The sequence below is a fragment of the Talpa occidentalis genome, unplaced genomic scaffold (assembly GCF_014898055.3).
Source record: "Talpa occidentalis isolate TD23 unplaced genomic scaffold, MPIMG_talOcc4v2.1 talOcc4.16, whole genome shotgun sequence".
Lineage (NCBI taxonomy): Eukaryota > Metazoa > Chordata > Mammalia > Eulipotyphla > Talpidae > Talpa > Talpa occidentalis.
Genome location: NW_023601653.1, coordinates 31675191 through 31688607, shown reverse-complemented (window position 1 = coordinate 31688607; position 13417 = coordinate 31675191). Strand labels below are relative to the sequence as shown.

At 33.9% G+C, this 13417-nt stretch overlaps 1 protein-coding gene and 1 long non-coding RNA gene across 3 annotated transcripts in view; both read right to left on the bottom strand.

The window, feature by feature from the left end:
- Positions 1–4446, bottom strand: part of LOC119248283 (uncharacterized) — a 140985-nt gene extending 136539 nt beyond the window's left edge. The window contains exons 1-2 of the long non-coding RNA XR_005125894.2: positions 4333–4446; positions 1357–1518 (exon numbers count right to left, since the gene is read on the bottom strand). This is a non-coding gene — a long non-coding RNA (uncharacterized LOC119248283). The remainder of the gene's footprint in view (positions 1–1356; positions 1519–4332) is intronic.
- Positions 4447–4464: 18 nt separating this feature from the next.
- Positions 4465–13417, bottom strand: part of KCNC2 (potassium voltage-gated channel subfamily C member 2) — a 271287-nt gene continuing 262334 nt past the window's right edge. For both annotated transcript variants that reach the window (XM_054696219.1, XM_054696222.1), the window contains one exon: positions 4465–4507. In XM_054696219.1, coding sequence (XP_054552194.1) covers positions 4497–4507 — 11 coding nt within the window. In that variant the 3' untranslated portion in view covers positions 4465–4496. The remainder of the gene's footprint in view (positions 4508–13417) is intronic.

Here is a 13417-nt window from a genome sequence, read left to right as displayed (position 1 = left end):
CTCCCGGCCACTGGAGGAGGGTCCCACATGGCATGCAGACCTCTCCTGCGCCCGCTGCTCCCTCAGTAGTGTACTTCGGTCCTTCTGCCTGCTTTGCTCCTGCTGACTCTGGTGAATTCTCTCACCCTCCCGCGCTTCTGACTGTACCCAGTGCATGTACAAACAAACAAACAAACAAACAATAAATAAATAAATAAAAATACATGCCTCTTTAAAAAAAAAAAAATAAAATAAAGTACTTTGGTCACATAATTTCTATCAAGCCTGATTATTTTACAGGTAAATAATTGACCAAAGGATTTTTCCTTCATAAAATGCCAGAAGCCCTAAAGAGACTAATTTATTTGAGCTTGATAAAGTCATAGCTACTCAGTTTTTGAATTTGCAGATTCAGAAATTTAAATTCACAAATTTAACTACAGTGATTCTATTTTCAATGATCTACTAAAGCCTGCCATCTTGGCTTCCTCATTCAAAACAATGATCTAAATGAATGTTAATTAGCATTGATTAGTCATCAGTGGGAAATTTGTTTGACTTCAGAACTAGGCTCTGCCCAGAGTTCCTTAAGAAGGATGTCAGTTCAGGAGACCAGTAAAAGATTGATGGCACTGTAGAATATCCATTCACTTATTCACTCATTATTTAATTAAAAATTATGAGGTCAATAAATATTTATCAAGCCAAGCATATATGAATAATCAATTCTGGTTTTAAAAGCAGAAATATAGGTTTAGGGAAAAAAAAACACCCAACTTTTTCTCCAAGCCTATAAACATGCTTCTGTGGTTCATAACTGAGAAGTCATACATTCTATTAGATATAAATATAGTGCTAAAGGTGTAACTACAAATCACTTGTTCAAATGTCTCATTAGAGGTCTCTTAACAGCATCATTCTGTGAAAGCTTTATAAACAATGCCTAAGCAGTTTTTTGTTTTCCAGAATGATGAAAATATATAGCCATGATGATCTGAATAAATTTTATCACCCCAGTAACAATGTCTGGCTAACTTCTTTCTCACTTCAAAGCAAAAAACAAAAAAACAAAAAAAAAAAAAAACTGATTTTACATGCTTTAGTGGGCACAGACAATGGAAATCACCCCAGCATACTTATATTTACCAATATTAAATAACACAAATCAGCAATGTCTTCTCCTGTAGATTAAAAAGAAGCACAGGCTGCAGGTTTCCACTGCTTACAGTAAGAGTTTAATATTTACAGCAGCTTAAGCAAAGGTTCATATGAACAAGAGAATTTAAAGAAATTCAAAGAGAGTTTACATTTTGTCAAAAATTTTACAGACATTTTTGTGATACTTAAGTGAAAAATAATTCAATAAATAATTCTCACCTTAAGAGAGGTCTTGGTGGATTGCAACAAACTACTTGACTAATTTTGTTTAGATGAATACTGCTGGAATAAACTGCACTCACAAGTACAGCTTCTTAACATTGGATTTGTGGTAGGGAGAAAAGGTACACGCAACAAGGATGAAGAACAGGGCATTTCAGTCTGAAAAAGGAAAGGCACGGTTTGCTCTCTGCAGATAAACCACTTCTCACAAGATTTTCTGTCCAGTCTCACTCCATCTACTACACAACAATCAAGTGTCAACTTGTGCTCAGTGAGGAGTCACTCACATAGTTTACCCTTTATTAGTGACAGGAAAGAGCTATGGCTGCTATCCTCAAGAATTTGACCTAACAGTCTACCAAAAGGAATGAGAACTTTGGACCACTACCATATATGTGGCCTAAACATTAAGCCCCTGGCCTTTTTCTCTTAGCTCATTTTGATGAAAAATTGTACTCCTAATCATTGGTAGATTGTGTCATATGGATCCTGCAAGCTTATAAGAAGACTTGCTGGTTTTTTTGCAAAATTTATACTTGACAGGGATTTGAGCTAAAAGCAAGATAAAAGAAGACAATTTTGCAAAAGAAGCCACTGAAATAAAACTGTATTTAATTTGTCATGAATGGAAGATAAATAAAAGTGTTTTCTATTCCTGAATTTCAACTATAAATAAAACTCAATGCATTTATTTTCTCTTTTCCACTGATTTTAGCTAAAGGCAAGGAAAAAGACAATTTTGTAAAAGAAGCTGTTGAAATAAAAATGTATTTAATTATCATGTGTAGATTAATAGAAGTGTTTTCTATTCCTGAATTTCAGCTACAAATAAAATTCAATGTATTTCTTTATCTTTTTTACCCATCCACAAAGAAACAAACTACATAAAAGGTTTTTATACTCTTCTGTTCATTTGATTTACCAGTATGCTAATTAATTAGAAATCTTTGTTCTTATTTTCTCTAACTGAGTCTGATCTAGGAATGGCATAAATTCTAAAGTTAAGAAATGAAATTATAAAACAAGAACTTACATAATTATTCAGTCATATTTTCCTCTATGCTTATAAAAGTTAGCTATAATACTCAAGCATCCTAATTATTTTTATTTCTTCATTTAATGTAAATTTAAAGTTTTTTGCAGAATGATCTAGATAATTATATATTATTATACATTAATCACTCATCTGTTCAGTATTGTTAGATATTATTCTGATAAAATACTAGAAAATATTCTCATTCTCTCTTTAACCAAGATAGAAACATTAAATGTTCAGTATTCTAGTTAATTATTATGTGAAAGAGTTGTTCAGATAGTAGTTTCTTATTCTAGGAGATTGAGACAATTAAAAATTCATGTGTAACTGCAAACAATATAAGACATTTTCAAACTTGGAATTTGGAAAAAAAGAAATACCTATAAGGTCTGTGTGGATAGAATGGACTTTAACCATAGTTTCAGAATACAGCAAAGAAAAGCAACTAAACTGTAAGGTGCTGTGATCACAGTAGTATCTAAAATAACAGCCCAGTCTATGCAGTCACAAATAACAGAGGGGATAATGCTAATCAAAATAAGTCAGAAGGAAAAATGACAAAAGCAGGATGATTTTACTTATATGTGGACTATAGAGAAAAAAAGCCAAGGGTCAGGCAAAATAAAACCAGTAACAAACCCTAGAAATCTGACTGTATAATGGAAGCTGCCAAAGGGGCTGGGGAAGTATGATGAGAAAAGTAGGGAAGGGGTGCCTTGGACTATGGTAGAGGACTATGGGTGCCTTGGTGGTGTGTGTGGTGTGGTAGCATACATCCAAATGGTGTGGTCCTGGGCTCTCTGGTGGCGCAGGTGGTTGAGTTCAGTGCTGTGAAGCTGTCGGCAGCCTCTACAGTGCCAGTTTGATCCCTGCCGGCCTCGAAGCAACCCACATGGCGAGCAGACCTCTTCTGTCTCACCTGCTGCTCCCCTCAGCAGTCTATTTCAGTCGATCTGCCTGTTCTGCTCCCACTCTATCTCTGGTGAATCCTCTCACCCCACAACTTTGGCCTGCACCCCAGTTCTTGTATGCATAAATACATAAATCTTAAAAAAAAATTGTTTTACAAGTAAGAGTAGATAAATATCTGTGCTCCCTCTTGCTAGAACCTCCCAAAAAAGTTCTCAAGGACCAAAGGATATTCTCCAGTAATTTCAATCCCAACATGCTCAAAACAGAATTCATTATTTTGTCTAAAATATGCTTGTTCTCTCTTTGTCATATACCAGTGAGTGGTACTGCTGTGCAATAAGTTGCTCAAGTCAGAAACTCAGAAGTCATTTCAGACTCTTCATTATGACCTCCAGTCAGTCAAATCCTATTTATTCCACTTCATATATGTCTCTCTATACTATACTTTTTACTCCTCTAACTCAGGTCACCAATATCTGTTATTTTGAATTCTGCAGCAACCTCTTCACTTTGTGCTATTTCCCAACCTGCTCTTCTCCAATATCCACTCAGCAGCCAAACAAGTACTCCTAAAAGTCAAACTGGGGCATGACAGTCCTTTATTTATACCTTTGAGAGATTTCCCATTGTCTTTAGGAAAAAGTCGAGCCTATACACCTACATATCAGGTCTTAGTAAGTAAACTTTTTCTCCTTTCTTCTTTCTTTTTTCACCATAAAACATGCATTTAGTTTATTCATGGAGTCTACTTTGATTTGAATCTCTGATCTCATACTTTTATCATTTTGTTTAGGGATATTAGGAGCCACCCACCAACATCATAGCTTTCCAAAAATATTTGCAAGTATCATATATAGATCTCTTTGGTCCTTGCTTTTAAAAAAAATTCCATTGCAGATATTGTTTTTATAGCTCTACAAAAAATTCACAATGCACATAAACAATGTATGGCAACACTAACATTTATATATATAATCAGATTAAGCAGTTAATTCCTGAGATGCCAAAAAAACTTAAAAACTTACCCATAAAGTTCTGTTCCTCCAGAACAACTCTCAATGTCAAAATCTTTGTTAGTTGGCATTCTTGTTAACAGAACTCTATCTAGTTAGAGATGGAGATAGAGATACATGTGACTTCTGTTATAAGAATTCACTACCGCACTTATGGAGGTTGAGAAGTCCTATGATCAGCTGATGTCTGCAAGTTGGGAAAAAGAAAGATAGTGGTGTAATTCAGTATGACTTGGAAGATCTAAGAACCAGAGATGTTTATGATATTAAGAGAGGTTGATGGTGTAAGTTCTAGTTTGACTCCGAAGACCTGCAAACTAGTATCAGAGCTGATATCAGAGCCCCAGAAGCTAAATGTCCACAGTTGAGCAAAGGAAATTAAATTCATCCACCCTTCTACTTTTTATTCTATTCAGACCATCAATGAACAAGTGATACCCTGAATTGATGAGGATGATCGTTGCCAATTTGAATGCTACTATCTTCTGGGAACACTCTCACAGGCATACCCAGAAATGACATTTTACCAGTTTTCTGGGTGACTATTAGTCAAATCAAGTTGACATACAAAATTAACTGCCACAGTAATCAAACACATTTCCTATTATCTTTCATAATGATGACCATAAGAAATCATAAATATATATTGAGACAATAGATAATTAAAACATATACTGGTACATCCTTTCCCTTTTTTTTTTTTTTTGGTTCTTGAGTCAAAATATCAATGTTTTTTGTAAAGTATTCCATATTTGCTTTCTTCAGGAATCTAGAGTATAATGGTGCTTCCTTACATTTTCAAGTATAATATTCCTAAATAATATAATGGAGATATATGAAATCTTTCAGTAAAAACATGAAGAAAATTGTGATATTTAAGTAACAGCTTTTCTCAACTTATTGACAAATATTCACAGACATATTTATCTGCATATTTATCTGTGTAACATTTATGAATCACTAAAGATGTCTACATGTATGTAGAGAGATAGAGGAAAAGTTACCAAGATTAATATTCCTAATTGTGGGTTAGTTTCTGAATGCCAAAAATAGAAAAATTTCAGTAAAATAAATGAACATTTTTGACACAGTACAATGTCAAGGTTATCTTGATTCTTAAATTGTATTTCTTTCTTGCTCACTGTATGCATTTTTCTATTTGCTAAGTACAAAAGCAGATGGATAATGCTAAGATTTTATTTTATAGGAAATCATACATTACAAATATAGCTCAAAATGTGTTGTACTTGTTTAGAAATGTATTCACTTGAGATGTGACCAGAAGGCAAAATTCTTTTGCTGATATTTCAAGCTACTTATTACTCTAAACATGTAAAATGATGTAAGTGGCACTGCCAGATGTGACCAATTATCACAAAAGCACTTTCTTAATTCAGGATCTGGAAAAGTCTATAGCTAGACAGTTCTTATATTTGATATCTCAACCTCAATTTACAAAGTTGTTACCAAGCAAAAAATGACAACTCTTAATAATGGACTCTATTATCTGAAGGTAGACAGACCTTAATCATGGAAATAGTTTCCAAGCCTTACATATTTATGATTTACTATTAGTTGAAACTGGAATTGGAACTGTGACCCAAACATTTTAATAACAGCAGATTAGAATTTTTGAGAAAATGATGTATCTATTGATAGGAATGCTTTGAACCAACATGGTGTTAGATATCACAGTCCATTTAAAAAATAAAAAGTTATTTTTGTATTTGACTTTATTTTTCTGGTATTATTGGTATGAACATCCAGTTACATTTATTGAAAAGAACAATACTTTTCTTCTGATTTGAAAATTGACCTTAACTATGTACTGATATCTCATAAATACATGAATCCATCTATTTCTGTAGTTATCCCCTATGTTCATTATCAGGCTGTTATACGGAGATGAAGATATCTTGTGGTAACTGAGACTTGACCTTTGTAGTTTCGTGCCTCCGTGTGACATTTTTAACCTCTGCTCTTTCCATATATTAAATGCATTTCTCTTGTCATTAGAAGCTGATTCCCTACTGTCATTTTTAATTGGGGCTATTAAAATCCATTAGGCCCATTTTGTGACATGATGTTACCAATTATTTTGTAGCCCTAACGATTCCTGAAGACAACTCTAGGGAAGGCATTTGTTTATCCTCCCTTTTATTCTTGGAGCTTAGCAAAGATCATAACTGAAATTATTTTACTCTTACATGATCTGAAATAATTTGAAGCATCGATGTACTCCCTTTTACACTGTATTTACCTATGAAAACTTTAATTTTAAATGGCTACATGATATAAAGCATATTTACATTTATAAAGAAAACTGTTACACCATATTTAAATTATTCTAAAATAATCTAATAGCATAAATTGTTATAAAAATCACTTATTTAAGGGCCTCCCTGGTGGCACAAGGGGTTAAGCACCACAATATGAAGCAATCCACAGCCTCTTCAGCACGAGTTTGACCCCTGGTAAGCCAGGGAGCAACCCACATGGCGCAGCAGACCTCCCTTGTCTTGCCGCTGCTCCCCTCAACAGTGTATTTCAGTTCGTCTGCTTGTTCTGTTCCTCACATGTCTCTGATGAATCTTCTCACCTCCCACACCTCTGGCCTGTACCCAGGTCTGGTAATCATAAATAAATAAAATCTTTTAAAAAACCACTTATTTAAATCTATTTAAGAAGGTCCTTCTCTAATATTGAGCTTACATTAATCCTTTTCTATACCATTTACCTCTTAGAATGGCATGACACTTTTCTGTAACTATTTTTTTTAAATATAAGGCATCATAATCATAAAACCCTAAGTATAAAAATATTTCTGGATTGGGTTATCATTCAGGTTACAATCTTTAGTATACAAGATACCCAAATAAATATTGCATGTTTTGATAAATAATTATTCAACAAAACGTCAATTTCCTTGGGAATGAATTTTATAATGAGATGATAGGCAGAGTCTTTTTAATTAGTTAATTAGTTTATGTATCTAGCATGAATATTATCTATTTCTATAATGAGAAAATGTGGAATCTATTATTTTATAATTCTTTATTTCTAATGTAAGAGCATTCTTTCATTTCTGGAACTTAGAAAGATAATATAGCTGTACAAAGCACAGAACAGCTCCGATTAAGAGCTGTTCAAAGTCTAAACATACATGTTCATTATCTACCTAATTACCTTCCTTCAAAAACAAGAGATAACATCTTCCCTTCCTCCACATTTCCACACATTCTATATTAGTTAGAACTGACGTTTTTCTAATGTGTTATGGTTTTTTTGAGGCTACCCACTTAAGTTCTAATAACCAACCATATTTCAAAGCTTTTGGATTCACTGCCACGTTTTTTTAAAGTCCAAGAGAGTAAGACTGTTTTATATGGTAATATTGTAAGGGGAGGATGTTCTGAACCAACTCCACAAACTCAAGTTTTATGGACTCCTGGCCCAGGCCAAAGAGAGCCAAGGCACTAAGGACTGCAAATCCCATAACATCATCACCACTGAAGGGAGGGTTGCTGGAAAGTTAGGGTGGAGTTAAGTAGCGAGGCCTGATATTTAACCAGACATGTGAGCCTTGGGGTTGCCAGCTTTTCGCTGGCCTTCAGCATGCTATTGGGGCCCCAGCTCAGCGAAACTAGTAAGGCACATTCACCAATTTCTCTCTCTCCCTCTTTCCCCCTGGGTTATTCCTTTCTTCATTTCCCCTTATTTGTAAATAAACCCTTTATTATCCTTGTGTGTGTGTCTGCATTTGAGTCTCATTTTAAGTCCTTTTTAAGCACAGGGTGAGGACCCATACTCAGACCAACCCATTTCCCATTGGGGTTGCCCTGTAACAGTAATAGAGGTAGTAAGATTTTAGTTACGGAAATCAGGAAAGTTTAATAGATTGAAATATTTTCCTTTCCTTATTAAATAAAATAACATTTTGCAGTATGTTGTTTTTCATTAATTATATAGGAAATTACAGTTTTTACAGAACACAATTGCTTCTGGGGGGAATTCATAGCTCCAAAGGCATTGTCTGCTAATAAATGTTTTCATATTCTTGCAAAGTAAGTTCAAAATATCGATAGTTTACAAAATAAACTTTGGCATTGTTGAAATATTAGAGATTTCATTGTTAGGAGTGACTTCCATTCACTTTTATGTGTCAAACTTTAAGAAAAACTAATAAAGCAATGCCCTAAATGTTTCTTTGAAAAGAGTACATTTTTACTTAAAAATGAGAATAATTACCATGTACACAGCAGGAAGACAACTGGAAAATATCAAACAGAAAGGAAATTAGCATAAACACAATGTTTTATTTCAATTGAGAGCTTTTATTGATTGAAGGAAAGTGAAAAGAAAGAAAAACAGAAATAAATGACATGGTTGCCTTAATTACAACTATCATTTTACGTGATTACCTGTCCTTCCTGTCTGCTGCTATATTTAATAATTAGAGGGCAGTGAAGAAAGAGGCAACAAAGGGTGTATAATATTATCAAATGCAAATGATTTACTTTTTATATTTAATGTATTTTGTTGAATTAATTCCATAAAATATTAACTCAGAGATTATAATGGCATATTACTCTAACATATCTTTATTTAAATTATTTTTAATTTTAAAAAAGCACTTGAGTATACCATTATTCCTCCTGCATTCACTAATGCAACAATGTTTAAGTGTTGCTTCTATCATAACAAGTATTCAGTTAGATTTCAAAGACAACATAAAGACACATGAAGTTGTTACTCAAAAGAACCAATTAAACCATAAGGAATCATTAAAAATTAGCAGTTGTATAACACTGTGAGTTATTGCAAAAGACAGTTATTATCCTAATTCCAGAGCATCTCCAATGAATCCCAAACAACACTAGGTGTTTTACACTTATTATTTCATTTATATATTTTTTGGCAATCTTATGCTCTGTTATTTCTACTATCTGGAGGAAAAACTAAGGCTGAGACAGTATAATATTTTTCCCAAAAACCCACAAGCATGAGGTAGCAAAGCCAGAATAAATGCCAGTCCTATTGATTTCAGAGATGTGCTTTTTACATACAGAGGAGTGACACCTTACTTAACCAAGGAGGACATTCAGCTAACTATTGGAAAAGGTACCCTGTGTGTGTGTGTGTGTGTGTGTGTGTCTGTGTATCTTAAAATGGTACGACAGAGATGGGAAACTAACCAAAAAGAAACTAATGTACTAATGTACCTTTGCTTTACTATTACAGCATCTTGCGTATTATCTCTTATGTTTGTATTCACATATATATCATTTTAAACTGTAATTCCCAAGCTTACTTTATGTGATATAAATTTCTCAAACACCTTATACTTTGCTACCTACATAGAAAATATTTCAGGTGCATTTGTCCTGATGTTTACGGTTAAGTCCATGGTCATTTTGCCAACTGGCAACTACTGGCTACTGGCTACCCATCCTAAATTTTAGTTGCCGGAAATGGATCTTACAAAATATGTTCACTATGTGATTAAATCTTAAAACATTTTTTCTCTATTGAAAAGGTAAAGTATCCATAATTTTACTTAAGGAAAATAGGATACTCCTTTAATATCTGAATCATTTGTCCATGGTTTTAATTGGGAAATATGTAAATTATTTCATAAAATTAAAAACTATCTAGCATTTCTAAGTTTTTTAAAAAATAAGTATTTTTAAGCCCAGTGTTTTGATAACTTTCTTAATGTATTATTGATTTTAAATAAAGGAAACTGTTCAGTCAGTTAATCACATTTGTATTACTAATTTTTTACTTTAATTATCCAGTTACTTAGTTTTGTCTTCATGAGTATTTGCCAATTTCCTTAATATCTGAGTCTCTAGTAACAGCAGAGACTCTAGTAACAGCAGAGGGAGCTCACAGTGTATTTTTTGAGTATTGCTAAGCTACATATTTTTACATCTGCTCAGTGGAGGGGGTTTATAAAACTAAACTTTTCATTTTATCAGAGGAACTTACATAAATATACAAAGGCAGCTATAACTTATGGACTGTATCTTATAACAATAAAATATAGGAGAAAATAAATTTGATGATTTCACTACATATAAACTTATAAAGTTCAGGTTTGAACTTTAAACTTGAACCACTACCAAGTGCTATCATTGTCCTAGAATTTGTGCCTCTCTTATATAGATTTTTCCTGAACCTTAGACCTTGATATCTACTCACTGTTTCCCTTGGGTGCCTGAGACATCTCATCCAGTCCAAAAGCAATCTTCCCCGCTCTGCCCACCTTCTCCTTCTTAGCCTTTCCCATCTCTGTTGAAGGCAACAACATCCTATGGTTGCCCAGACCAGAATCTTGAGAATCTTCTTTACTTCTGTCTCTACAATCTTTCATCTAACCCATCACATAATTCTGTTGGCTATTCTTTCAAAACAATTTTAGAATCCAAACACTTCTCAACACCCCTATGCTACCACCCACCTTATCTCTCACTTGGATTACTGCAAGCATCTCCGAAATAGTATCCAGCCTTTTCCCTTCGTAAACCACTTCTATGGTCTATTCTCAACACAGCAGTCAGAATAATCTTTTTTAAAACAAAAGTCATGCCTTGTTATTTCTTTCTTCAAAGCCTTCCAATTCTTCATTTCAGTGAGAATTAAAGCAATGTCTTTGTAATAGCCTAACAGATGTTTCGTGATTTTAAGCCCTTCCAACTGTATCACGGCTTTCTCCTCATTAACCACAAGGCTGTGACTCTAGTCTTTTCACTTTTCACCCAGATGTGTTCCTAAATTAGGGTTTTTGCTCTTTAACTGCATTTGTCTGAAAAAACTTCCTCCTCAAATTCTGAATGACTAACTCCACTAACTCCTTTATTCTTCACTAACATATAATCCCAAAATCATAAAATAGCAACTCAACTCATAAAAAATTGCAATTGTGTCCCTATGCCCTCTCAGTCTCCTATCCTATTCTTCTGCTTTTTACATAGTTCATGTTATTTTTCAATATATTATAAATTTCCTTATTCTTTATATTTAGTTTTCCTTCTAAAATATAAGAGCAAGATCCCTTCCAGTGCCATCCATGTTGCTGCAAATTGCATGTGTTTATCTTTTTTGAATGCTGAGTAATATTCCATGGTATATATGTACCACATCTTCTTGATCCAGTCATCTATTTTTGGGCATTTGGGATCATGCTCAGCGAAATAAGCCAAAAAGAAAAAGAAAAATACCGGATGGTCTCACTCATAGCAGGAATCTAGAAAACTTAAATGAGGGACCAGGAAAATGAATATAAGAAAGTGAAAATCAAAATCAACAAAAAAACTATGAACCAGAGACACTTTTTGGGGGTGGGGGGCGGGAGGGAAGGATTGGGGTCAGAATGGGGCGTTTGCAATTGTATGGGGAATATAAAAATAAAATTTAATATTTAAAAAAAAAAAAAAAAAAGAAAGGACAAAGGGTTTAGGGTAGCACAGAAGTTTCTCCTCAGTCTCAAGGGATTTTATTGCTCTTAGCTCAAAATATTCTGACTATCTGAGCAGGACTTCTTGAGGAAGCTAGTTTTGAGAATCTTTGTATGGTCTGATTTGGACACCTTCCATAAAAACAGCTTAAATAATTTAAATAAATCTCATGTATACCAGTATTTTCAGAAATGGGAACGTATTAAAGTGGAAAAGGAAGATAGAATGATTCAAGGCAATCAGCCATTTCTACTGGGGTTGACCTACAGTGGGCTTAGTCACACTTCTCTCTTGTTGCCTAGTCACTCTGTACTGTCTCTTGTGTTTACTTCTTTGCAAACACAATTTGATTTCTCTCTCGCTCTTTCTACTGTTCTTCCCTTTCCTGCTAACATTCTATTTTCCCCCTGTTTCATTAACTACCATTCTTTCTCCCATTACCCTCCATAAATTTTTAAATTTTTGACTCGCTTTATCTCCTTTCTCCTTCTTGGAGAATTTGTGCAATTTTCAAACTCCAACTTTTTTTTATTTGAAAAATACATTTAATATTTGAAATCAGACTAATTTCACAACAGATATGCAACTCAAATATAATGCAGATATACTAACAATATTCATTTGTTGCTATTTCTCCTGTTATCCACGCATCTTCCTGCTGAGACAGGGCGTAGGAAGTCCTTTTTAGCTTATTACTTAAGTTGTCACCATTACAGACCTGTTTGTAGTGAACACACAAATATTATTCATTTACAGCAGCCACCTCTGGCCACAGAAAAATGGGAAGCTGTTTTGATGGTCTTGCCCAGGCATTCTCCTGAAACATTCCATTTCTCTAATTCTTTGGGGAAAATACTTACCTTTGACTTTCTTTAGAGCATAATAAACCTCAATAGAATGGCTTTTATTTTAGCCTTTAAATTTTACTGGCAAGGGCCTCCCTGGCAACACAGGGGTTAAAACAGTGCTATCAAGCTATCACCAGCCACTGCAGCATGAGTGTCATCCTCTGTCCGGACAGGGAGTTACCCACATGGCGCAGCAGACCTCTTCTATCTTGTTCGCTGCTCCCCTCAGCAGTGTATTTCAGTGCATCTGCCTGTTCTGCTCCCCACTCTCTCTGGTAAATCTTCTCACCCCCTGCACCTCTGGCTTATATCCCAGTTCTTATATGCATAAATACACCCTAGTTCTTGCATGCATAAATCTTTAAAAATTAAATAAATTTTACAAGCAAAAAAAAAAAAAAATAAAAAAATAAAATATAAGAGCAAGAACTTTGTAAAATCCCTGAAATAGCCCAGAGACATGGAACAATTCTTTATATATAGCAGATGCAAAAAGTTGTGGGTTGAATAAAGATTATCATGATAAATATTAATATTCGATTATTTCATAGTATATGTTCTGCTATTTTCAGAAATGTACTACAATAATCATTGATTTTATCTACTGCATCAATGGTTTATAATTCAAAAAGGGGCTTACTAGGAATTACCGACTATAAACAAATATATATTTCAATGTATATATGTCTAATAAAGCACACTAATATTCAATAAATAGAAAATGATTTCTAATATAATTCAGGTGAACAGAATTGTGCTAGTTTGTAATAACTTTCTGTAGAGAAATAC